Here is a 27,805-nt window from a genome sequence, read left to right on the forward strand (position 1 = left end):
ATTTCCCTTCTCTTTTTTCCCCCTCTGATGTGTTCCCATGTTCCCGCAGCCCGGGCCTGTCAGGCAGCTTTCCTGGGCGTCCCGGGGGGCCTTTCCCCGCACTGCCAGTTGTTGCAGTTTCAAACTCAATTGTTCTCCTCGGTACTGAGGCAAATGGAGTCATTAATTACCTTCTATCGGCTGGGCCGAGTTCAGAACGCGATCGATAGCCAGCGCTTGTCATTCACGGCAGCCAGCCCTGCGCAGACCCTCACGCTGCATTCAGCGCGGGTGCAGGAGGGCGCCCAGCGCTATCAGACCCACGCTTCGAACCCTGGCATCGAGCTCCTGCTGGGAATAGCAGACCTGCATCTGTGTCTGAGCTGACCCCCAACCAAGGGAGAGATCAGAGACAAAGACCTTGGCTAAGGGAGCAGACCACACATTTTCACATGGTCGGAAGTGCCTGGTACTGGTGTTCTGGTCTGCACAAGCTGATCTAGTCTGGCTGTCACAATGTTTCTGCAGACTCTGTTTGCATCCTCAATGATTATTAAACTAATACTGTACTCCCCACAGCAGGGACAAGGGCAAGCACTGGCAGCCCTAATCTGGCAGTCTTTCCACCTGTGTAACTTTCTTGCCCAACTCAGTAGGGTTTGGAAAAGGAAGGTTGTAAAATTTGGTTTACATTTCCTTCCAGCAGAATTTTTACAGCCTTTTGGGCAGTGTGAAAGAAGGCATCGTCTCTAGACAGGTCAGTTCTGTATTTCAGCACATAGCAGTGCTGAAAGAATTGTCAGGGCTTTGATTGTGATAAATGAACTGGTGGGGAGAAAGATGAACCTCAACTTCAGGTGTAAAGGATCCCAAGTGAGAGCAGGATAGAGGTGACAGAGCATGGAAGGGGCTGGCAAGGTCCAGCAGTCCATAGGGAAGGAACATTAACAGGGATCTACACTGTGACAGTGAAAGAAGGTATGGTACAAGTTCAGGTTATATACAGTATCCTGCAGAAATAGGGATAGTGGGAGATGAGTGCTAGAGGCACATCACCTCGAGGAAGTGTATCAGCCTTTGTGAACTCTGCTGTTGTTCAGATTCCTGTGTCCATTTGCCTCAAGGGGAATCCACAAGCCTGAATCTGAGTATGCAAATTGATGCTACTGTGCTGGTCCATGTGTCTCTGTGTAATTTAAGTGTGTCAGTGACACATAAACTGTGTGTATTTGTTGCTTACATGCTCAGGCTCAGAGCAGAAAGGCTTAGAAACAAGGGATTTTATGTTTTGAAATGAGGGTATAGCTCTGATGAGGAATCGGTGAGCAAGGAAGGCTGCTCATGCAGGGAAGTGAGCGTGCCTGACCGAGGAAGAGTGAGATGTGTGCTGGTGCCTGACAGCTGGGGGCTGCAGTGCTTTTAATACAGGGGTTGTGTATGACAGAGTACCTCAGATGGAGCAGGGATGGGCAGTGCAGCTTTAATGCAGGTCTTACATGAGCAAAATGGCAATGCTCAATGAGAACATAAATGAAATGAATTGTGTGTGCAAATGTGTAATGAAGTGTGTACTCAGATCTGTCTTGGATTATCACAGGAGCATGCAAATGTGCATTTAAGGAAGTGAGTGTGTGTATGCGTATGAAAATCGTATGTATTTACTACAGCATCCAAGTGTATGATTGCAAATTCGGCCCAGAGCATTGGGGAAACTAAGTCTGTACAGACTTAGGTTTGTACGTTTGTAATAATCAGCACATCCAGCTTTACTGAATACACAGTAAAGGCATTTCCAGGTGTTAGGCTGCAAGCAGCTGCCTCAGATGTGTGTACAACATGTACTACAGCACATGTGGGCATGTAGATGCGGTGTGTTAGCCTAGGCAGTCAAAGCTGGTGGCTTCTGTGCTGTCGTTGCAGCTTTGTGACCTTTGGGTGTGCTGGAGGTGAGTGGACATACTCTGTTCTCAGACAGATTGTTGCAAACCCACAACAATTCCCTTACCTCAGAAAAGACACTGGGGATTTACACTGTTGTAATGAGGGACAGAGTGTGGGTCCAATATCTCTTACTAGGACTAGTAGGCTTGACTGTTAGCCAGGTAGAAATGCAGCTGCCTCCAGGACCCAGTACACTTGCTTTGTTTGCGTTAGCAGAGTAGCAAGCAGAACTATCACACAGGGGGCCAGATCCTCTAGTTAGTGTAAATCTGTAAGTCTCTTGCATTCAGTGATTATACTGATTGATACATCCTGAAAGTTATCAGAAGGGTTATCCTGATTTATGCTGTAGTGGTGTCAACAATATTGCCTTTAGTGCAGAGCCCCCAAGGAGAGCTGCTGCTGCAAGGGAAGTGGGGTGACAGCTATGCTGTCCCCTCTGCCAGGGCACAAGATGTTCTTAGAATTATCATCATGACTTAGCTCCCTCCTCTCATCTTCCTAAGCTCATTTGTTGGGGAGCTACTTCTTGGCAGGATCCCCTTTGGTGAGCACATAAAAAAGGGTGGCTTTTGTTAGCTCCAAAGGACAGAAGCAACGCAAAAAATTACATCGCATGCAGCCCTAACTATGCTTGTTTAGAGAAACTGCTTGCATTTATGAAGTCTTTGGTGCGGAAAGCAGGGTTGCAAATGACTGCATCAGAGCGACAGTAAAGGCCATTAATTTCCTGTTATGTTTTCCTGTGTTGGGGGCTTTATTAATTTAATTTTACACTGTCGAACAACAGCGAGCGCTGACACCGCCACACTCGGAGGGTTTTTTTTTCTCAAGCAGTGCTTTGCCTGACATGCAAATCAACACTGCTATCAGGACTGCTAGAGACAAGGGAGGGAGCACAGAGCTGGGCTGTCCACATCCAGCCCCATATCCCAGTTTCTGGGAGATCCCTGAGATTCCAGTGGAGCACATTAGCACCTGAGAGGCCACCGGTGCTAGGGCTCAGAAGATCTGGATCAGGCCATGGACACCTCTAATGCACAGTCTAGAAAATATGAATTCCTCTTTAGCCTGCTGGGTTCCATTGGCTTGGTCCCCCACTAACATGCCTCTTAACACCTCCTTTCCTTTCCCTTGCTCTAGACTCTCCCTTCCTTTCATTCCACCTTATTTTTCCCCCTCATACACACCTTAACCTTGCAAGTCAAAGAAGGCTGTGCCTGCCCCTGAGCCAGATGCTAGTGAATCATGTTGTTGGAAGCTCTTCTGAGTCAGCACTAAACCAGTGCTCAAGCAGAGTGTTTTTAGAGCTGCCATTTTTGACATGCCATAAAACAAAGGCTCCAATCACTCAGAGTCATTAAAATTCCTGTGGCATTTTTTGCAAGAGTGTAGACATTAACCTGGCTGTCCTGAACAAAATCCAGCCTGAGTGATTACCCACAGCATATCTTAATTCTCCCGTGGTTTCATTTGGACATGGCACAGCAAAATTTCACTGTTGATGCTCTGTATTGTTCAACATCTGCCATGATCCACCCGAGAGTCAGCCACATTTCAGTAGTAAATGAGATCTTCAGAATGGGAAGGTTAATAAACAATGTATTATACAGGATGGGTAATTGCAAAATGCCATGCAGTGAAAGAGCTACAGGCTTGCGATAGGCTGCAATCTGCTTGGACTGTAACCATGCAAACTCTTTTTTTTTGAATGCTCATTCCTATAATAACTGTAAATCATTAGTAGAGTATTTTGGAATCTTTCTGCATGAGGTCATGTAAAGGCCCTTGCTGGTATATGAAGGAACCTATACTGATATGACCTCTATAAGATGTATGTTGGAGACATGTTTGAAACTGTAAGAGGTAGTCCCCAAACAAGAGGTGGCCCAGTCATGGGTAGCAATCAGTTTCACAAACAAGAGAGGGTTGTACAGAGAAGATCCATAAGTATCTCTGAGGATTAGCTAGTGGGGTATTTTTTTAATTTGCTGGGATTTAGTAAAGTTGTCCCAAACTCTAGGATACTTCCAACCTGCTTGCAAAGTCAACTCTTCTGTTTAAGGCCTACCTCTTCTCACACTAGATGCCAAAAGCCAAAGCAAAAAACCAACAGCTCCTTTGGGAAATCAAGTATGGAAGTGTACCTGTCCTTTGTAACAGCCTTTTCTAAAGCACCTAAGAGAGGACTAGGGGGTACTCAAGACTTGATGGACATTTCATACACAATAACTATCTCATTAAGGTTTAATCAGATGCCTACAAACCTGTTCTGATGCAGATCCCCTAGCTTAAAAGCAGAATAACACCTCTGAGCTACCAAAAAAGGCAGAGCCAGTGAGAGAAAGAAATCATGACCTACTCCACATTCACATGGAAACAGTGATACCCATGACCTAGCTCCTGTTCTGGCACTGTGTTTCTGTGTGTTTTCCTGTAGCTGTTGACCTGTGTGGGAAGAGGACTTTGTACCTTGAACCTGATGGGATGTAAGCAGTAGGATGCTTGGATGGATGAAGGAAAAGCAAAGGAGAAATGTGGACCTAGGCATTGTTTTTAGGTCCCTTGACAAAACTCTGACATTTTAAAGAGCCTTAAAATGGGCATGAATTGCATCTGACACCTATTCAAAGTGTCCTTTTGTGTCAGATAGCCATCTGTAACTGCTTCTTTCAGGCCATCTACTGTTAACAGAGTTGTCCTCCATATGTAAGGTCTTAGAGCTTAGCCGAGCCTCCACAGGCCAACACAAAATGCTGTTTGTCTTGCTTGGTAGCCACAGAGGTAGCTGGAGGAAATCCAATATTCCCTGAAAGTGTCCTAAAATGTTCACAAACTGCATTTTTCTTTAATGCAAGTTTTTGTGGCAAAATTAAGCACACTGGGGATTTTTTTCTCTCTCTCCCCTCCACTCTAGTCACCTCCCTGCCCCTTCATGTATCCAGCCAGGATTCTCACAGGCTAATCACCTGGTGAGATCTTGTTGCTTCCCCCTGGGATCCAGTGAAACAAGGCTGGAGGATCTGATGTTATCACTTAGGGAAGCAAAGAGCTCCTGCTTTCCTTCCAAAGAGCAGCAGCCCCCATTTTGGGCAGAGGAGGGGTTTCTCTTTGGCCCTGACTGAGAACAAGGTGCTTAGTGTCTTCCTTTAGTACAAGAAGACACACCTCTATAGGAATGATTTCCATCTATGAACAGCAAGCGATGCTTAACATTACATTGAGGTAGACTTGGAAGTGCAGAGATAGCCAAATTAGGGGCTAATTGGTGCGCTGGGGATTGATTGTTGGGCCCCCTTGGCTGTTGGGATGTGATGGGAAAGAGAAAGGAAGGAGAGAGCAGGAGCCGTCCTCTGCCGATGCCTCTCTAAAGGTTGGGATTCCTGAGGCCGCTGCTGTCTAGTGCTGTCAAGGTCAGCAGGTTCGGGTTCACTGAACGGTCAGGATGGTTTGAATTACTGGCACTGCCTGCCAATTCCTCCGCTGATCGTGATCTGTCTTCCAGCGCCGGCTGCGGGATGCTGTTCTCTGGCCATGTGCTGCGCACCGTGTGGGGCACAGGGAATGTCAGAGAGGCAGATGCTCTCGTTAAAAAGATAAGTTTTTAGGAAGATTTAAGGAGCCAAGGCAATGCCAAAGAAAGGCACATACTCCATGAGCTAAGCACGTGGAGACCAGGCTTCCGGAAACAGCAGTTCCGATCCATTTTTCTTTTACCAGGCGAACTGCCCCCTGCAAGCTTCTGCCTTTCATGAAGTTAGGAGAATGGCTTGAACGGGGCCTATCAAACCCTTATGGGGTGAAAAACCTGCCAGTGAAGATTTCTGTCCAATTCTATATAGGTAGAATGCTTAGTGAGCAAAGACTAACGTGCGAGTCTTTATGTAAACCACACTGCTAGGACATTTTCTCCCCCAACAAAAGTAGCTGTGTGACCAGGCTAAAGGGCAGGGGTAGTCAGGCACGTTCCTACAAGGCTGTCTGCAGAGAGCACCAGAAGGTGCTCAGAAAGCTGCCTGCCAGCATGTACCCCAGCAGGCAGGCTTGGAGCCACTGAAAGGGACCTCACCAGAGCAGATGGGGAGAAGCCGTGTCTGCAGGGGTGTGAGTATGCACAGGCAGGCTGCTAGTGTCACAGACATGTGCCTGGGGTGGCATCAGTGTGCGGCTGGGTGCCTGCGTGTGTGTACACTGTACACATGTGCTTTCCAAGCACCCACAGCAGCAGTGGTAGCAGAAATAAGTATGTGAGAAAGAGCATGGCAAGAGAGAGCAACAAAAGGCAAATGTCCAGTGTTTGTCTTTGACACGAACATCTCCACAGGCATCACTGACTGGCTTTCAGTGGAGTTGCACTACAGAAAAATCTGGCCCTCTCAGTCCATAAGCTAGAGTGCTTAGTTTTGCTTATTCTAAGGTTTGTCGTGTACCTCTGTGAGTCAGTTAGCTCCTGGGTGCAGTCAGCTACATAGGCCTATAGCTATGTATACGTAGCTTTCATACTCACACCTCTGCTTCTGCCTACCACATACATTTCTACACCTGGAGGAAACTTGGGGCAATGCTGAGAATGGAACTGCAAGGGGCCACCCATAGTGCCCATAAATGAGGCCTCTTGTGCAGCACTCAGCACTCACCAAGACATGGAAAAGATCAGGGTTAGCGTCATGCGATCTCCTCTGTAAAAGGGAAGCCCCCGTCTCCTCTGAGCTCAGCACAGGTATTCTAAGCAGGTTCCCTGTGTGGCCTGGTCGCTATGCATTAGGAAGTACATTGTGCCTACCATCACCTCTGCTCTTGACTCCTCTCCCAGTTCCCTCTTCCACCGCAGAGCAATGGGCTCTGGCAAGAAGGGTCAGGGACAGTGCCCAGCATCATGCTGGTTTACATTAATGAGATACACACAGTGTAATCCAGCAATGGAGTCAGCTCTACAAAAGGAGGTAATAGCAGGCTGCCATGAACAGAGCAGCTCAGGTAATTGGTTTATCTATCTAGAAGCAGTAGTAGCAATCTCTGCACAGACAGAGTAGCAGTAAAGTCTCTTCCTTAAGGCTATTTCCTTTGTCTTTTCAATTGCTTGCACATCCATGTGAGAGAGAGAGAGAGGAAGAGAGAGAGAGCTAGAGAGAGAGAGGGAGAAATGTTAATTTGTGAATTAATGGCTTTTCTCAGCGGAATTGTAAATTCAAATGTCACCTCACAGGGTGACACTACGCTGGGCTGCTGAAGAAGCAATGATAAGATCCCCCCCACATCCCCAAGCCGACATATACCCATGCCCCTCCCCTCCCTGAAAGATAGCTACGGAGTGGAACATGCTACTTTTAATTTGCAGTAACACCACAGCAGAGGGATGCAAGAATGACTGCTTTCCGACCCTCCCTTCCACAACAAGCCGGGCCACATCTTTCCCTTTCCACCTCTACCTCCTTCCACCCCCTCTTCAACCCCTCCCGCTTTAAACTGAGTCCAAGACAACACATTATCTCAACTCCCCCCACCCCAAACTAATCAAAGGATGAGCTAAGGGAGGGCTCTTTAGAACGGATGCCTCTGCAACCCTCTCCTTTCCTGCAATAATCAGGTGAATTAATGACCCTGAAGTTAAAGTAAGCACTGATACTCAGGCGTTGTGCAGCATAGGGGAGAAAGCCTTCATTGTTTTCGAGCAGGAGGCGGGCAGCAGCGAGGGAGATTCATGGATGGAGATTGAATATGCAATTTTCTTTCACCTTGCCAAGAGCTGCCCCTGGGCTGTGCCTGGCCTAAATTTTTTTTTCCTCTTGCCATCTCTGCCTTATCCGGCCCTCCCACCTCCCTTCCATTCTTTCCAGAAAATTACCTTCAAAATTGATTTCCACTTTTACAAACAAATATAATGGGAACATGAGGGGGAAAAAAAATCTTGGGCTGTGATGAATTAGGGCTGTCAGGTGCTTCCAAGTCTCCTTTGTTTTTGTTTTACTGCCCGTTAGGTTCTTTGTTTTTCCAGCAACTGGGAATAGTGTCCCTGCCCACACAGTCCCTATGGTCCACGGCTACCATCACAGGATATGTCCATCATCTGATGTCATCACTGTGTTATCCCTGCTCTCCATCACTGTGATGCAAACACCCACTGCTAACAGACTGCCCCAGTCCTTCACACCAGGATGCAACTGATCTCCTTACGGAGACACTGCATGTCCCACACTGCCGGTGACCTGGCTCCTACAGCTACCATACAGGTCCACTGAGTTGCCTCAGATCTTCATCACCCTGCTCCTCCTGTTCTCCTTTGCCTTATTCAGCTGATTCTTGATGGAGGTTTTCCAGCTCTTCCTGTTCTGATAGATCAGCCTGGATCATTGGCATGTCACCTTGATCCCTCTTGTGCCTCAGTGCCATGTCACCTGGATTCCATAGCAGTATTGTCCTTATTTCTCATTGCTATGTCACTTGACCCCAAAATAGTGTCATCCCGATCTCCCACTGTCATGGCACCCTGATCCACCAGTCTCATGTCCCATTGCCATGTCACCAACAACCCTCTAAAAACACCATTTGCCTGCACATTGCCAACTATTCCTGATCCCTTTTGCAGTCTATTCCGGCATCCACTGTGCATTAACCCAGGATCCTCATGGATCCAGGCACCATGCTCCCCCTGACTCCCATACTCTTTACGTCCATGAAAAAATGTAAGTCACCTCCCTGAATGTGGGCAGAATCAGTGTGCAGCTCAACTAGAGTGAACAAGCAGAGAGAGACAGGCACCAGCAAAGCTAAGGAGCAGCCTCTGCACAGGTGAACACACAGAGCAGGCAGAGATGCTTGGAGGAGTTGTAGCTGTCTGACTCCTGCTGACACATTAGCTGCAACAACCCCTCCCAGGAATGAGTCAAAAAGTGGAAGGAGAAGACTTAACCACAAAGTAAATACCCATAAGTAAACAGTCAGCCAAGCACACATTCACAGCACTCACATAAATAAATTCAAAGAAAAGCTCTACGCTTAAGTAAGACTCACAAAACATAGCCAATAACATTTAAAGACACAAGAATGCAAACTGGGACACAAGAAGTACTAATGCAGGTGCATGTCAATTAAATGTAATTTCTATATAAACAAATAACTTACAAAAATGTACATACACTAACTAAATGAAAACCTGGAACTCAAAGAAATTTCCTTAAATTCACATATACAAAATTAAATCATGTAAACAAATATACAAACTATTTACATAAATAAACAACCTTCACACAGGCAAGAACAACTGATATATATATACACAACGTACACACAAATATATAACCCCAATGCAAATACACGTCTGTACAAGCTATATACAGAAGTGCACAGCACTAACAGGCTACATATTCATATTCAGCAACCACAAAGATACAGTGATACTCCAAGTATGTAACAACACATACACAGAGAATATACATACAAATATACAACATTCACATATATGCTCAAAATGTGAATACAAATACCTGGCATTCATAGAAATACATAGCACTAATGCTGAGCCGTATATGCCCAGACATCCATATGATCCACAGTATGCATACTCCTACTAGGCAATATTATACACAGCTTAACATACACATTTTCCAGGTCTCCACAGGCATGCACAAAAATACGGGTCCAGCCTGCCACTCACCCCAGTACATAAGCACAGTGATCCTAACACAGAAATACAAAAAACAAACAGGCATGCATTCCTAGAGACACAAATACACCAGCAGAGACGCGCACAAATGGAGCTGAAGCCAGACCAGCTTGTCTTCAGATAGCACCAAACCCTGCCAAACTGAGCAGCACTGTAAGCTTTAGAAGCAGAGCATTCTGTCCAAACTGCTTTCTGTGATGTAAGCTGTTAACTCTCCCTTACCTGAAGTCCTCCTGAGCAATGCGTACCCCCCAAACCCTCTGGGTGCGTGCAGACACACACACATGCACATATATACTGTCTCTCTTGCTTACAGATTGACCTCGAGATTCATGGAGCAACAGCCCACATTTCTGACAGTGCTGTGCTGTTTATGTGTTGCCATCTCTTTTATCCAGTCTCCCCCTCCTCTCTTTTTCCACACATACTCTCCCTTTTCTGACCATCCTCCTGCAGTTTATACTAAAGAGGTGCCTTTCTTATGTCCTCCTAGAAGTCCTCACCAGCCAAAGACCCTCAGGAGGGAGAAGTGGATGGCTGCTGACAATAAACTCCCTTTTCAATTTACATTTTCACCTAGAATGGAAGGGAGTGTTACCTACACTTGTGTGTATAGACACAATGAGCCTGGGCGTCCCCCAGGACCACTGCTGTTTACAGAGATACACCATCACTGCAAGCTGGCAGCCACTGGAAACTCAGCCACTCTGCATGAAACAACACAGTCCCAAGGGAAGGTAGGAGGAAGACACTGTGAAAGTGTGAAACACTCCAGAAACTGCTCACTCCATGTGCACAGCCATAAACTGCTGGGTGCACGCCCCACGACTGTGTGTGATGGTTGGAATGTGGGGTTAGCACCTGAGGCAATGTAACTGCATGTGTCTCCAGTGTCATTTAGACTATTGCTGACCTGCAATAAAGCAATCTCATAGAACAACGCAAACACATCAGCTGTGGTGACAAGAAATCACAGCATGAAACAATGCAGCCACACTACAGACAGTGCTGTTGTGTCACCCGCAGGGGTCTAAACACACTCTGTTGTCTTCAACGACACAACGGTTTTGGGAGAACAGAAATACACCTAATATACACAGAGAAGAACATACACCAGGTGCCATGACACAGTCAAGTGGTATGACTCACTCGTACTCTTTGCAAACATATGCAGGCAGCATAAGAAAACAAATGTATTTCCCTAACTCTCTGCACTAGTAAAGCATCATCATACTGGAGATGACAGCATAAGCATGCTGTATGTCCTGAAACAACCCCAATATGCTGTGGAACAATATGGTCATACTTCATGGAAACACACAATTCTCAACGCAGTGCTGCAGTGACGTAGCCGTATTGACTTCACTCTCATGGCCAGGTGACAGTCAGCTGTCAGTCAAGACATTACAACAGCTGCAGTAACAACTATATGAATTGCAATGACAGTACAGTACAGCCTGCACCAGTGTACCAACAATTACCACATTGAAACAACCTTACTGCATGCAATGATGCAGACATACTACCAGAAATAATTCACAGCCACCTCTGTGAAGAGTGTAACAGCCTTGAGTATAATGGGGCAGCATAGCAAGCAGTGATACAGTTAATCTCATCATTAGTGTCACAAACCCACCAACCTATAGTGATACAGTTACAACAACATGACAACCACAGCCATACTGCCTGCAAGCACATACTGATGCCACTGACAATGACACAAAGTCACCTGAAATGTCACAACCACGTCTCCCAAATTATGGGATCATACTTGCAGTGGCACACTCAGCTGCTGTCTATCTGCTCAAAAACTCAGACCTTCTTAAACACTTTACGCATCTCTCCTCTCTGCACTACTTTCCACTTAAACAATTGAGTTCAAAATTTTCTTCAGGACAGTCTATGTCCTGGGGCAGTATCTAAACAACCAACTTTCAGGACTGGGACTGTTGTGGATCTCCCTGCCTCACACTTCACCTGAAGGAGTAATTTCTACTTTCCCAGCAGGAAAATGAGATCAGGGCCAGGTAGGAAAATCCCCAAGCTGCACACTGTCACAACCCTGCCCTGCAGTCAGAGTCCTCCCATTTGGAGTGAGGGAAGAGAAAACCACCTGTAACAAAAGCAGTGCTTCTCAGTAAAGGGTGTTGTGGTAACAGCAGTCAGAACATTGTGCGTGCAGTACCAAAAAGATGTGCAGTGATGCTGCCCATCCTGCAGCTAAGGACTAGCAGTGCAAATGCTCCTGCTGCTAGTAGGCAGCACCCTACTCTGCATAGCTCAACCCCATTTTCAAGAGTCCAGTGAGCCACCTGCACTGATATAGTTAACACTCTTTGGAAAACACCACCAGACCTGCCAAAATGTTAGTGACCCATTACTGTCCCCCTGCACTGACACAGACCTGTATCGCTTACTTCCAGGTGAAGAAAGGAAAGGAGGAACTTCTACCTTCTCAGGTTTGCTCCCTCATCTTTGCTGGGGATTACTTCACTGCAAGCAGCCCCAGTACTACTGCCATTTACAGTAGCAATCACTCCGTCCCCTCCTCTCCCACAAACCTACTGCTGATATTAGCACTGATCATACTAACAAGCCTGTGGGTTTTATTACTACTGATACTAATAATACTGGACACATTACGTCTGCTCCCGCCAATAACAGGCTGCAGATATGATCCCTCCTAATGCCGATAATACTGGGGGATATTATCTCGGCCATTGTCGGCACTGCAGATATTATTGCCAGTAATGCTGTCAAATACTACAGATATTGTCGGGGACCAAGATTAATAATGCTGAGATTCTTATGGCACCAGCCTCACTGGAACACAAATCCCAAATGAGAATTTGGGTCTATAGAGGAAGTCTGTTTGTGGCCTGCTATTGAGAGAAAGAGCTATTTCTAATAAGAGTGGTTTTGTAAAGATCCCAAAAGTTTCACCCAGCTGCAGATGCTGTGGTATGCAGGGAACAGTTTGAAACATTGTTTTCATATTATCTCATTATCTGTCTGTCTATCCATCCGTCTATCTATCTGTCTTTCCCTTTTTCCCCATGTCTCCTTTTTTCTTCTTATGCAGTGCTCAAGACTACAGTACGAATGATACTGATTTTTTGTTAGTGCCTCTGGGTCACCCCAAGTCTCATCCTTTTAGCTGTCAAACAGGGGCCTATGGAACAACAGAAATATTTTAATATTATTTTTCGCCTTTATCCTTCTGGACTTTGTATTGCTGCTCCTTAGTCTGACAATGACCCTGCTGAGCTTGGCCTGCCATCACAGCATAGTACAGCATTAGGATCATCAAGAGCCAGGAATTCCTGTTTCCAGGTGCAGCTTGATACTGCAAGACCCTCAGTGGTCTTGGGAAAGTCATTATATGCTGCAGGGCCACTTCTGCCTCTGGAAGATGGTGGGTGTAAGTGGTGGGGAAGGTCAGAAGGAAATTACAGTGACATTGGCCGTGCCCATAGGCTGCAAGAAATGGCACATACTGTACTACACAAGTGGTGGTGAACTTTTTTAGCCAAATTATTTTCAAAATCGTAGGAGACCAACCCTCTGCGTTGTCTAATCTGTCACTGAAGTCAGAGGGTTTACAATCACTGGTCAAAAACTGAAACAAAAGGAATACATGGTCTTAACAGGGAAAATCCTGACCATCCTTCCTAGACACTCACCTGAGAAAGACACACTGAGTTTTGAGGAAAGACTTGTGATCTGACAGTTCCTTGTTGTGACTAGGTAGACACTCAGAGGTACCTCCCTGCTAGCTCGCTCTCAATGCCATAGTCTTCCCAGGCCACCCTTGCGGTTGCAACCAGCACGCTTGGTAGGGTGGGATTTCCCCTCTTCTTTCTAACTCCCTGCGAGGGACACACCTGGCTGTCAGCGTCCACCGCTGAGCCCACCTCATGCATCGTCTGGCTCCTTCTGTCCAACTCGGGAGTTCTGCTACATCATCTTGACACATAATTATCTCTCCCCTTCTTAATCATCTGTGCTACTGTCTAATGTAGGCACCAGCTGCAGCAAGGAGGACCTGGGGGAGGGGGTATGCTCAGATAGAGGCTCCTCTGTCTTTCTCCCACCCTGTTCCCCCCAGCCATCACTGAGGTTGCTAACAAGGTTTTCAGAACCGGGGATTCAGGAGCAGCTTGGTGCATCCCCCCATTCTGCTGAACTGCATTCCTCACAGAGGAATCCTTGCAGCAGAGCTGGTCCAACAGAGCAGAAAGAAAGAGAGAGCAGTGCTGCTGCTTCTGCCTCCTTTAGAGAAGAGCCATCCCCAAAATGCTGGGAAAGTAGATGTGCATTGGGAGCTCATAAGGGCTTTTCAACATGAGAATAAACCCTGCAGTTAAGATACTGCAACAAAACAGTGCTCAGAAGCTCTGGGAAATACTGAGAAGGTGTATACATCCAACGTGAGCACAAAAGAATATCTGCACTGGATTTTTTGCCTGGCTTTCCTAATCTCCATCTCAGCTAGGAACAATAAGAGCCCTCAGAGCTACAGGGGAGATTGCCCAGGAGTGAGTGCAGGTCACTGGCTGCGCAAAACCTCCCCTTGGACCCTTCTAGCCTTAGGACCCAACCCTGCAAAGTAATGATGTCTTTCAGCATATCTTAAGGCCAGTGTGAGCCCAAATAACTCAATTCCTGGCTAGGGGTGTTCAGCAGCTGGCGGGGGTCCCATGTGAGGTTTCTCTGGGACAGGAGCACGATATCTCCCTGCATCAGATATCTGTGATGGCAGGATGAAGGCTGTTCTCTAAGGCAGTTGCAGCTGTGTCATGTAACTGTCACCTAAAACTCTGAGAGCTAAAGGCAAGCAATGTCTCCAGGATTGTCTGGTACCTTTTTGATACCTAGTGGGTATGTGGGGTCTTGGCCAACAGCAGGGAGTTGCACAGTGTTGCTTGCCCTTCATAAATCAAATCTGGGATGAATTAAGGACAGAGAGTTGTTCTTGCTGTCAATATATCATTGTGAAGTGTCTTAGATGGATGCTTGGTTGTTTCTGTGTTTAATTGTACTGCTCCAGAAAAACTCAAGTACTGGGGCTGGAAGTGACTGTGTGGCTGCATCTAAAGTGGGATGATCTTCCTAGGTATTTGGAAAGACTAGCCACTAAAACCAGATTGAACGGCTTCATTTCAAAATGAGATATAGAGGCACCATGTTGAGAGCTGGTGATTGCCACACTGGACTATATAACACGGGTTCACAAAAACACCAAATAACTGCCAAGAGATTTGCACAACCATTAGAGAAACTTGTCACTCTCTTTGAAATGTCACTATTTCCTCTATATGTAATGATGGGAAATGCTGGAAGGGTTTGCAATGTTTACAGTCTCTTATTCCTGACATTTTTTGACTTTGAGACATTGACTTAGCCCTTCCATTGCTACACTTTTCTCTTAGCTGGGCCCTACTGCCATCTAGCTGGGAAATGGATCTTCCTCTGGGGCCTGATCCAATTTCCAAAAACATGAGCAAAAATCTTCCCATTTGCTTTAATAGGAGCTGGATTGGGTCCTTGCCTCTAGTTTTACTTAGTACTAGGGGGAAAAGGGTCACAATGACTGCCTTTTTCTTTGTGATTATTGTGTTTATTTGGATAAAAAACTTACAGATGTGAACCTCACCAGAACCAATGCTGAGAAAATTACTAGTAAAACCACAAAATGCAGCATGTCTTTCAGGAGAGCTTTCTCTTCTCGCCACGTATCACAGAGAAACCTGGTATTCTTTTGCACTGCACAGCCTTGGGGTTACAGCACACTGAGCCACCTGTACTGCTAAAAGGTCCCCGCACACAACAAGCAACAGTGGAAAACAACATACCGAAGGCAGGGCTGAACCAAACAAACAGGCCAGGCACTACTCTTAGAAAAGTTCACCTTCTGGCCCTCAATTTTTGAATGCATCAAATTAAAAGAGCAAGATTTATGAAAAAAAAAAAAGTTTACAAAGCCACCATAAAAGCGCCAAGACCTTACCCACCCCTCCTGACTCAGTCTATCTAGACCTGAGGCTCCAGCTTTGGCTCATTTCAGGATTCACTTTGCCCTGAGTCCTTCCCAGCAGGTGGGCAGGAAAAGGAGATAGCTTAATCCTAATTCCTTAGAGCCCTAGCGAAAGGCTTAAATAACAACCTTAGGGCCACAGTGCTCAGAAAACCTCCTGTTCTGCTTTCAGACTGTTGCAAGCATGGCAGTTCTGCTGTGGTAGATGCTACAACTGGGCCCTTACGACCACTAGCTAATGTAGCTCATGGCATGTCACAGGGCAGGAACTTTTTCGCACGGGGAATGGAACATAACTCCCACATTGCTGGTGCTTCTCCGAGATGGCATTTTGTTTGAAAACGAGTGAGTCGGGGAAACCATGTTTACCCGCAGTTCAAAGTCCGGGCACCTGCTGGCACCTGGGGAGTTCAGTTCCAGCCATTTCCAGCAGTGAATGAACTTGGAATCAGCTCCAGCAATGGAGACGGCTCTCTGCCTGCCGAGCAGATGTCTGGAGACACAGCCTGTCATGAAAGGGCCTCGGAAGAAGAGCATTCCAAGCCAGCAGGGCAGTGGCGGGGAACTGGTCTCTGTTGCTAAAACTGATCTAGCCCCTGGAGCAGCTGCAAACCTTGGCCTGAAATTGGAGCCTGTACATGGGGACAAAGAATATAAAAGGGAGGATGAGCTTCTCCCCTCCCCCTACCTTCATCACGTTTCCTCTTCTCGCCATTCGACCGAGGAATCCCCAGGATCCCGTTAATGGAGTAAGAGCCCACTGGATCATTGGAGGCACTGGAGACGGGAGGGGATGCTGTGCTGGGCACTGGACAAAAGGAAAAGGGAAAAAGGGCCATGAGGAGAGCAGCACAGCACTCAGGGATCCCCCAGCTGAAAGCTATGCATGCCACCAGTCTCATAGGAAAGCCTGGGCACTTAAGCAGACTCCCAGTCCCTCACACTGAAGGACTCATAGTCGCTCTACTGCTAATGTTGCTGCATCCCAGCTTTGCCAGTCCGTTCCTATATCGTAGCTCCACAGCCTTCCAGTGCAGGGCCATTAATAACGAGCAAGTGTGTTCCGTCAAGAAGCTAAACCTTGTTATATCCCAGTTCAGAGCAGGCTTCCCAGTGCATGCCATGGTAACTGAGTGCAATGCTGCATACGCCACATTCTCTAGTAACTTCCTAGTCTATCCGTATTTTGTCATATCATTTCCTCTCAGCATTTTTCCACCAGGACTACACATGTACTATCTTAGCCAGACCAGCCTCTTATGTGTCCACCCAGAACACTCATTGAAAAATTACATTCTTTGCATAGGTTAGAAGCACTTCAGTGTTGGGCCAATAAATTCAGTTCCCTACTACAACAAATGGTGAGTTGGTGATACATACTCCAACCCAGATTAATAAAAATCTAGTTTCTTCCTTTTGCACTGACCAATGTCAACAGGCAGAGTCCTCCTGCCACTTAGGGCTGTCCAGGGTTGCTCATGAGTTTCCAATATATCAGAAATGACAAGTCATCCAGATTAGAAATGATCAGTTCATGATAATCAGGGCTTTAGAGTAGAGAACAAGTAGAGCTATGCATCCAGTAGGCATGCCCATTATGTCCCAGCATGTCCCGGTAATGGGGAGAATATCCTAATTCTCTTATAGGCCACTACCCATCATTCAGCTCATAAAGCACTGACGTGACATAGTCAATACCTCCAATACATGCTTTCCAGGATGGAGCAGAACCTGTCAATGCTATCCGATGTAGACCCACGCTTCCCAATACATCCCAGAGCAATGAGAGACTCCAGTAGCAGCACTCACAATCACTATCCCACCTCAGCCAATGCATTCCCTAGATATTGCACTACTTTTCCAAGAAGGAATAATATCTGCCACCTCCATCTGTTGCGGTCAGTGATTCCCAGTCCAGTGAACAAGTCCAGATTAAAAGGGCATCCAGAAATGCTCTTCCATACTGGCCCATTAATTTCATTGTGCTCCTGAGCACAGTTCATGTACAGGATTATATCTGCCAGCTCTGTCCCAAGTAGACCAGTACCTTCCAGTAAATGCTTGTATGGCAGCTGATTCTCAGTAGCCAACAGTATCTAAGATAGTGTCTTAGGTCACAAATAATCCACTGTATTTCACAGTATCCCAGAATACTGCATGTTTTTTCCTGTTCTGAATTGTTACTGGATAAAGCTATGCTAGCGACAGCAGATCATACAGCCCACAGAGACATCAATGAAAAGTACCTCATCACACATCTAGCACAGTACCTTTAAATGCAACCGACTAGGAGACATTTGGTCACTTTATTACAAGCCTCCATTTTCTGCTCACCCCGATAAACCCATCTCCCCCAGCAGAAGATGCATTTTCTCAGTGAAATGCACCCATGGGATACCTGACTGCAGAGCTAGAACAATGAAGAACTCAGTTGTGAGGCAACAGGAATATCTTACCCTGGTCTGTGTATTACTAGCTTAATAGTAATAGAAATAGATTGGTTCCAGCAAAAGGAGAGAAGAGAAATTGGGATAGAGAGGAGAAAAGATAGTGAGTAAGAAGGAGACAAAAGGTGAAGACAGGATAGCAGTAAATACTTCTCTCTAGGGAGGTGAAGGAGAGAGTGTGAATGTGAAATGGAGGTTAAGGCAGAATCACTTTGGGCAGAGCCCTACCTTGGGCTGGTTTCTCTGCCATGATTCCCTTCTCTGCAATGCAATGAGGAGAATGAAGAACAGACACCTCTGATTTCCACTGAGGTTTCTTTTTCCCCACCCCCTCCACCCTTTTGGTCTGCTTAGCTTCTGCTTGTCAGACTTCGTTCCTTCAACTAAGCTTCATCCTCATTTGCACTTGTCCTGTCACCACCCCTCCTGCCAGTCTTCTTACCGATAGTATGTCCTGGTGCAGTCACACCTGTCCCGCTCCCATCTGGTGTTGGGTGAAAAGGTTGCTGAACTTTGGTTCTGATGATCCTGGAAAAGAGCAAAAGATGTTCAGAACTCAACTGCAACTTCTCTGTGCCTTTGCACACCCACAATCCCAGCTGTTAGAACCTGAAGCCCCATCTGAGCTCTCTGTGCAGCAGAGTGGCTTCATTTGCCTTCTTGTGATCCTGATTCTACTGCTTTAATGGTCCGGTTCCCAGAGAATGGTCCTTGCTCTGCCCTGTCACCTTCTCCCCAAACTTGGGTATTCACTGCATAACTGTGGTACTCAATGAATGAGCTAGGATCTCCTGTGTGTTAGCAACTCATTATCATTTATGATCTGATCTGCCAGCACGACCACAATGCCATCTTTGCAGCTAACAGAGCCACTGCTGGATTTACAAATGGTGTAGATTTAATTTTATTGTGTACCTGTCTGGCATAGAACTGAATACTTTGAACTGATGGAAGGCTTGCCCAAAGCCCTTGCCCTTCGTAAATGAGAAGGTGGGAGCAGAAGGCATCTGTAGGAAGTGCTGATGGGATACAGATCACCAGGAAAAAGAAGCTCCAGCAAAGAGGGCAAAAATTGGTGTTGATCAGGTAGTGAATGAACACAGTGTGGGAACCCCAAAAGATGCCTCAGTGTATGCTACAAAGCTCATAATGCAGCTTGGAATGAAAATAAACTGAACTGTAATTGTTTCTTGTGACATGAAATCTTTCACCACTAGGTCACTGGTTTAAATCCAACTGTCAGTGGTGAAGGAAAGTCACTAGCACCTAGTACTTGACTGGCAGGGTCCCTGCCTACTGGCAGATGCTGGGTATCTGTGACTCAGGAATGACTGTCTCGCCAAGAAACTTGGCAAATAAGCCATGACCTGTGGAGGCCATGAAGACAAAATTCCTTTCTGAGATTAAAATGAGCCTCTCCAGTTAGGGTGAAGGCTGCAGATACTCTTCAGCCTGAGTTTCTGGAACTCTCAGCCCTGCATTATATTAGCTTTAACTTCACCTCAGAAATCTCTCCAGAAAGTGAAAGCAAGTAACACATTCTCCCTGCCCACCCAAGAGCTTCCCATAAAGATTCGTTTTAAAGAAGAAGTTGGCAAAACTGCAAAGAGCAAATGTGTGGCTAGTGGGTAGTATGGCAAAGATAGAGATAGGCAGAGGCATTGGGAGGGCATTTTTGAAAAAGCACAACTCCGAAGAGTGAAACCTTCTTAGGAAAAGAAAGGTATTTCAAAGCATATCACCTCAGCATGCTAGGAAACTCCGATACACACATGATGAAGCCTGGGCAGTAGCTGGAGCAGAGAGGCTGCCTGGGACATAGCTGGAGACAGGGAATGTCAAGGTTCTAGCTGGGGATGGAGATTCATGTCCTCATCCCATATAGGTCAGTGGTACCAGGGCCCTAATCTATAGCTGCTGAGGACCTATACAGAAGGTGTCTGAGGGCCTCAGGGCCAGATTCTGAGGTCATGCTGATTTTCACTAGCGAGGGAGCTGATCTGGGAAGTCTGTGCTAGGGCAAATAATATAACTTTTTTCTTCTTTTCTGGTTTTTTCCTTTCTTTTCTCTCACATTCCCCCTAAAACCCCCTGAAGTGCCACTCTGGTTGTGTGAGTTTATTGATTTCCCCCAGCCCAGAGAAACAGAAAGAGGGGATGGGGTGCAGGCAAAGGGATGGAAATAGAAAGCTATAAATTATTTGTGACAGGAAAGCAATAGTGCCAGAGTGCTGAGCACAAGTCCCGTGTCACTATTAGATTCCTTTTAGCCTGATGACACTGTAAAAGAGGTTAAGTGTCTGATGGAATTGTACACCTTGGGGGCAGGGGCAGTCCAGGAGCAGAACAAGCCACAGAGAGCGGGTATATCAATTCTCCAGGCCAATAATATTCCCCTCATTGATCGCAACACAAAGTTCAAAAATCTCATTATAGCCAGGCAGACCTGGAACTTTTTAAAAATCAATAGAGTGATATAATGTATGTATACTTTGTATAAATGTATCTATTCATCCATCCATCCATCCGTCTATCCAAAATCTGCCTGAGGGTGTCTGAGTTAACCTACACATTATACTGTGTTATGTTCTATTGTAGTGTAGCATAGCGAATGGATTAGAAGATTTCCCCTGCAGCCTTGGATGACAAATTATGAAACGTCCTGTTAGCACTGAGGTGACGTCAGATGGTTGCATTCATACTGAGATATGACATCAGATTGGCCATTCGTACTGGGAGGTGGCCTCAGACAGCTCAGCTTCTACTGAGAGGAACCATAAGATGAGCCTAATTGTACTGAGATGGCCAATCAGGCTGTGCTGAATCATGCTGCATGAAAATTGCAAAGTTTCAGAAAGCCATTTAGAGTAAAAACAGCCTGTGAAATGATGGGTGGTATAAAATGCCTGTCCAGAATGCTTCAAAAACCCAGTCAGGGGACAAAGAGGAAGGTTCAATTTCCTTCCCTGTTCACTTTGTGGTTTCTCAGCTAAGAATGCCAGTTAGTGCCAGTTGTGACTGTGTTTACTGAGATGCATCCGTTAGGAACTGGAATGAGACTCACCAGCTCATACCACCGAGTAGCCGTCAGCTGGTAATGATTTTCGGTCACTACCAACCGGGGCCAGATTTCAGCTAGTGACCCAGAGGTGAAAGGCGCTGTTCAAAACGTTCCCCTCCTAAGAATGAGACTGGTTTTATGTCAGGAGAAAGTGTCTGGAAACAATAAGCACAGGGGAGCAGTTCTGGTTGTGCAACCTCCAGTGGCTTGGGTCAAATAATTCCTGGCATCAAAGGCACAGCGAATCTAATGAGGTCCCAGGTAGAAGGTATTTCCTATGGCTAAAAGAAGAGGTAGGTCATGAAGAGGCTCTCCCCAGCAGTGCTCCTTTGCCCTGCAGTCATGACTGAACTCTCGAGTTGTAAGGAAAGAGAAGAAATTTCAGGACCCTAACGGTCAGTACAGAATACAGCAGTGCATCTCCTGGGTCAGTTCTGTTAAGGACAGTGATAAACAGCAGGATAGCTAGGCATCACTGCTGCTGCTTTAAGAGGCTTCGAGTGAGTCTGTCCTACACGAGACCACCTAATGAAAGAGAAGATGAAAGATGAACAGAGCTCACCTGGTCCTGTAGCAACAGATGCAGCATAATAATGCTGTCTTTAAACTTCGGGATTGGTGAAAGCTTCTGACCCTTACTGGAGGCTGAAATACGCACTAAGCCAGCTCTGCTGCCTCAAACCTAGGATTTCTGGATTACTACTGTGTAAGAGGGAGCAAAACCTTGATCACCTCCTGCTGCCTTTGATGGCTTGTTCTTGCCTCTAGACACTGGAGAGAGACAAGCCTTTTCGCAGAACTCTTCCTCAGCCCTTCCCAAAAGCAGAAGGGACACAAATCCAGGCACACCAGTCAGCAGAGCTGATTTCTTGAAGTAAATACTGGTATTTTCAAATGTCTGTCTTTTCTCAAAAAGAAATTGTCACTTTGGACTAAATTCATCCCTGCTCTGGGTGGAATTAGATGAATTAGAATTCCATCACAGTCAGTGACTCCAATAACAGCATTTGTATTTAATTAGGGGCATAAACTGGTACCTACTGTAAATGCCCATTTTTCATTTTCCAGTGGGAGGTTTTTGCACAACTTGTCTACTTTGAGTTTCAGAGAATATACACAGATTTAATACCTAACCTTCTGAAGTTTCAGCAACAGGACATTTATAGATCTTTGATTGCAGTAAAGCAACTGAACTTCATTTCACAATCTGAATTTAATATGCAATATTATCTTAAGTAATGGCATATAATGTCATTACAGTACATAGTCTCATACTGTGAATTATACATCCATTCCTGGAATTCATGAGCTACCATAGCTGGCTTGTAGTAACTCTTTCTAGAGTTAATACTGTATACAGCTCCAGCTGAAACCAACTGCCTGTTTCCAAATGCCTCTGACTTTCTTAAACGTTCAGCATTAGATCATGACTTTCCAATGTTTGATTTCTGTTTCGTTATTTTCAGTAGCTTTAGTGGAATTCCTTCTGCTGATTCTGAATACAGATGGATGGAGAAAAATCATCTCTCCTGGTATGACAATTTTAACAAGCACTAATCAACTCTGGTCAAGAATGTAGAAAGAAGTATTAGAAGATAAAATTAGCTGAGCCATAGCCCTTTCTGAGAAGCAGAACTTTCTTTCACTCCTTGTAAATAAGCAAGTAAAAAAATAACTTCTAAACCTGTCCAGAGATTATTTGCTAAAAGAATGACAGATCATAGGAAATGTCCCTTGCTTCGCTGACATTTCTATACAAACTCTCATACAGCCTGACATATTCTGTGGTTTCTCCTCTCTTACTATTGCTGGCAGAGTCTTTAGACAGTATCTCAAATAAAAAATCATACTAGGGATGATCAGAAGGAGATGAGGTAGGTTTGAATCATCTGGAGTCCCAGTCTAGCACTTTTTTCAATCCTGGAAGAACAGAGTGAAGTTGCACTAAGGGAAAAAGTGCTGCCCCAGGGAGACCCTGACACATTTCAGAAAGCACTGGTATCCTCACTTTGATCAGATTTCTTTGTCATGGATTATTTTTCAGAGTGGAAGGATACACTCAGCAGAGCACCAAACTCCTTGTAATTGTTTTGGAGTATTCATATTTTAAATGCTCCATATTAGAAGCACATTACAAGACCCCAGGGTGTGCATTACTGGGCAATTAAAGCGGTTCTTGGAAGGCTAACATTGCGAAGCTTCGGTCTTTTCTCTGCAGTGTGTCCAAGGGAGGCTGTGATGGCCAAGGAACACACACCCCGCTGTGCCGCACTGCTTAATTAGCACAGGGCTGCACGGCTGAGCCACGGGCTGTGCCGCGGTAGAGACAAGGCAGCCGGCGGGGGACTTGGTGCAGGGGTGAGACAGTGATGCCTTCTCTGCATCAGATCGCTTCCCACAAAAGGGCTCATGACCATCCCAGTGATGCTGGCATCAAAGCATACCTGAGGAAAAGAGGGAGAACATGGGATGGGAAGAGGCAGCCTTGGGGACCCTGGTGACAGCCCCCATGGAGCCAGCAATATCCCACCTGCAGACTGGTGCTGCACAGGCATAAAGATCTCTGAACATGGCTTTGGTTCAGATAGGAGAGAGTCTTATGTTTCTGTGCATGGGTCGAGACACAGCTGAATTCACAGTTGAGCAAAAGAAAGGTGGGGGGGAAGTCTTGTTTGCACAAAGAAAGTTCAAAATGGAAAGCAAGCTTCACAGCATGGTGAGGAAAAACAACCAAGGGATTTGGGGGGTGGAGGATGGGAAATAGAAAGTCTGATAGTTAGAGCCTAATCCGACTTAGGGAAAGGGCTTCAGTTCCTTGCTCTGTCATGGACCTCTCATCAAGACTTTGGACAAATGGCATTTCTCTCTGTGCTCTGTTTCCTGCCTGAAGTGTGAAGATAGGAGCATTGCCGTGCCACCTGGGGCATAGTGAGGACAGCTGGAAGGAGGAGTGAAGGGCTCAGACTCTCTAATAACAGGGGCCAAGGAAGTGCTTCAGCGAGCTGTAGCACAGTATTGGCTTCGTTCCCCTGCTTGAAGCAGAAGTGACATGTACCCTGCTGACAGTGGCTGTACGTGAAGGGAAGGGAGGTAGGCAAAGGCAACAGCAGCTTCAGCTGTACTGGCTTTGGTGGTCACGTTTGAATTTGCAGCAGCAGCTGTAGTTGGGCAGATCAGAGCTGCAGTTGCCCCCCAAAAGCCACAACATAATTTCCATTAAGATATGTGGGGGGCAGTAGCTTCTCCTACTGCTCTCAAAATCTACTGCAACACTTGCAACCCTCAGAACAACCGCTGACATTGGCAAAAGCAGCAGACTCAGCTTCCTTGCTAGCTGGCCTCGGGCTCCGGCGCTCCTTGCCAAGACAGCAGAATGCCTTCAAACCCTGCCATATTCAGGGGCCACGAGTAATATTCACGCGTTCAAACTCTCTCCTGTCATGAAAATTACATTTCCTTCTCCCTACATTTTGGAAAGGGACAGAGAAGAAGTGTGATCATGTCTACGTTAGTATATAAGCACAGGTATGACAGATTAATTAGAGTGATGAGATAGATAGATTGATAGTCCTAAAAGGTGCCTGAAGAGGGATTATCTATTTTCCTGAAGCTTCCAAATAGATCAGAGGTTAAAATGGAGATACCTTGCATATCTCAAAACACAATCCCAGCCCTCTCCGAGAAGATTTGACTCCTTATCTGCTGTTAATCTGTGCAGGTCCATCAACTTCACTGGAGCTACACTGACATCATGCCTGGAGACTTGGGGAAAGAAGTGCCCCTTTGTTCCAGGTTAGTCGGCCCACTCCAAACACAAGAGAAAGCCCAGTTCTGCCCTTTTCTCCCACTGCATCTCTTGGCTGCACTCTGAGGAGAGGCAGAATTCACAGCAGCAGTTTTACTATCTGAAGGGCTTAGAGAGGAGCTAGGATTTTTTTGTTGTTTTAAATCAGTGACCCATGATGACACCATATGGTTTTATTTCATTTAATTTGAGCAGAGCATTAACGTTCAGCTTCTAGCAGATCTCTACCCATTCCAGTTCTGCTGTGCTACACGGTACAAGTCCAGACGTAAGGAAGAGGGGTGGAAGGAAAGAAAGATGACGATGCTTGCTTTCTGGGAGGGGGGAGATCTGCCAGGCAGGCGGTTGGCCTGCCAGCTCATCCTGCTGAGCAGTAACACACAACTTCATGCCACTGGTACTGATGGGGTTGACAGTGGTCAGCCCCATGTGTACAGGTTGCCTAGCCTGACCTCCCAGAGTAAATTGCTGCATTAGACTTTCAGAAACATTTTCCCATCCATTTGTGTTAGGGTGCAAAACCCACCTGGGAAGCAGAAGGTGCGCTTGAATAGTTGCTGTGTTCTGCAAAGCTGTGGCTACAGAGCCATTGAGACCCAGGCTGGCTGGCTTAAAGCTGGCTAAAGTACATCTACATGAGCTGCAGTCAAGCAGTGACTGCAGCATAGAAATGTCCTCAGGCAGGTGTTTCTACTTTTATTACACAGTTCACGTTTGGAAAGCTTTCTTTGCAGTCAGGAAAGCCAGAAATTCATTAAAATCCAAACATCTAGAAGATGTCATACACTTTACAAAATATTGGAAGCAAACTTGTTCGTGGGTGTAGATGTTTGACACTCCCGGTTTAAAGCAAATTAGGGAAACACTAGAAGACGAAAAGGGTTCTGCTGGCCTTGGATGTAGAAACACAGGCCTGGGAGGAACCACCTGGATCGTCAAGTCCAAATTCTAATATCGTAGGCAACCATGGAGCAGATGTTCAACTCACAGCACCCACAAGAGTATTCATTCCAGCAGCTACAGACCTACCACTCCCCCTAAACAAACTCATAGTCTCTGCAACAAAAGACCAAAAGCTTCCAAAATGACAAGCCACAGGAAGAAGGCACGAGAGAAGCACTGCCAGTGGCTAGGTCCCCTTCACTAGCAAGAGATTTCTGCCATGAAAATGGCCAGAAATATTTTACCTCCTAGGAATTAATCATTTTCTAAGAGTACACATACACTTCAATGAATGCGGTGCAAAGCGACATCTTCTATTACTTATGGACTGGCCAGCTCGGGTCCTGCTAGCAGCGTTGCTGCCGCAGCGTGGAGCTGGCGTGGGGTACAGCCCCACGAGCTGCCAGCGCGCCGGTGACCGCCACGCAGCACGGGCCGGAGCTGTCAGAACAGCAGCTGTGCCAGCAGGTGAGTTAAGAAGACCTACAGAAACGCCTGGGCTTGCCAAGGTTAAATATCTTAATCTGGAGCATGGGAACTTTTAATTGAAAGCTTTGCTTTGAGCCCATTTCCAGTTATTAAAATTCAGGAGCCTGTGCTGAATTCCTTGTGGACATTCATTTTGATTAACAGAAGACATGTGTGCACTAGGAAAGGAGTCTTGAACTGGGAGGAATCAGATAAATGTAGATAACATTCTCAACTCTCTTGCAAGTTATGCCATACCCGGTATTTTGTGTAAAACCTCAGGTCTTGAAGGTAAGCAATTATTTCAGCTTTCATTTAATACCAAGGTATTTCTGTCTTTCATGGCTGCAAAGACCAAGTGGAAGTGGGACCCGGCTGCCTCCCAATGGGCCAGAACCAGAGGCAAAAAAAAAAAAAAACCAACCCATATACATTCTTATTTACAGCCCTGTGAATTTTATGCCAGTCTCTTGGGTTTAGAGAGTATTGACTCAGGACTTTTTAACTTTTGGGCTTGGCAGAATTGTGTATTAGCTGTGTATTGTCTCTGTATCCTCTACAGTGCTCCACTGCAGTATGTGCTTGCGTGTGTTGGGTGAGGATATGATTCCCTTTACAGGGATATCATTGTGTGTTCCTTCCGTAACATTTGTCAGAACTGGTGAAAATTTCATAGTGGAGCCTTTGCCAGTAGAATATGTTTGCGCAAAATCAAAAAAAAAAAAAGCAGTGCTGGGAATGTGTCAATTAGATCTAATGTTATTTTTACCTTGGGTTTTACAGAAATTAACAAAATTCTGAAAAGAATTTCAGCCTTATCAGAATGGAAATTTTTTTTTCCCCCCTTTAAAATTACTTTTTTAGGATGAATGAGAGACTATGCTAAAAAAAAAAAAAAAATAGAATAATATATTTAGATTTTATTGAAACAGCAAGTTCCATATTTTAAAAAGTTCTTATTAAAAATGAAAACCACATCGAAAAGTTGAAAATTTCCACAGAGAACCTGAATCTTTCCTTTCCTATTCTAGTCCTCACTGCTCTTGGTATTATTTATTCCCTGCTTTATCATGCTGCCCAAAGCAGCCAGGCACAGGCAAGCACCTCAGAGTGCAGGTGCTACATAAAGTTGGTGCCCATCTCCACAGAAGATAGTCTAGGTTTCATATTTATAGGACAAAGCCATCTTCTTATAATGAAAGGACAAGTCTGTAGCCAGTGTGTTTGGCTCATCTAAGTCACTATCAGGTCTGATGTTTGGAGAAGAGGAGCTATATGTTTGTTTATGTATCTACATTGCGTTTGCGAACGCACTAGCATTTGTCTCAGTACATATTAATTTATCATACAATGTGCGTACTTGTTTATCTTTGCCTATAGGTCTGTATTTATAACTGTGGCTATAAGGAGTTAGACATTTGGGTCACATAGCATATATTCAGACCTCATGAAGAACTAATAA

The 27,805-nt window shown here is 45.6% G+C and overlaps 1 protein-coding gene across 1 annotated transcript in view; it reads right to left on the minus strand.

Annotated features, from left to right (window-relative positions):
• LOC104619711 (paired box protein Pax-2-A-like) overlaps nt 1-18,595 on the minus strand; it is a gene marked incomplete at its 5' end in the record, with an annotated part of 50,237 nt that extends 31,642 nt beyond the window's left edge. The window contains 2 exons of the mRNA XM_010285692.1: nt 16,309-16,428; nt 18,510-18,595. Coding sequence (XP_010283994.1) covers nt 16,309-16,428; nt 18,510-18,595 — 206 coding nt within the window. The remainder of the gene's footprint in view (nt 1-16,308; nt 16,429-18,509) is intronic.
• Nucleotides 18,596-27,805: the final 9,210 nt, after the last annotated feature.

This window comes from Phaethon lepturus, unplaced genomic scaffold (assembly GCF_000687285.1).
Source record: "Phaethon lepturus isolate BGI_N335 unplaced genomic scaffold, ASM68728v1 scaffold47874, whole genome shotgun sequence".
Taxonomy (NCBI): Eukaryota; Metazoa; Chordata; class Aves; order Phaethontiformes; family Phaethontidae; genus Phaethon; species Phaethon lepturus.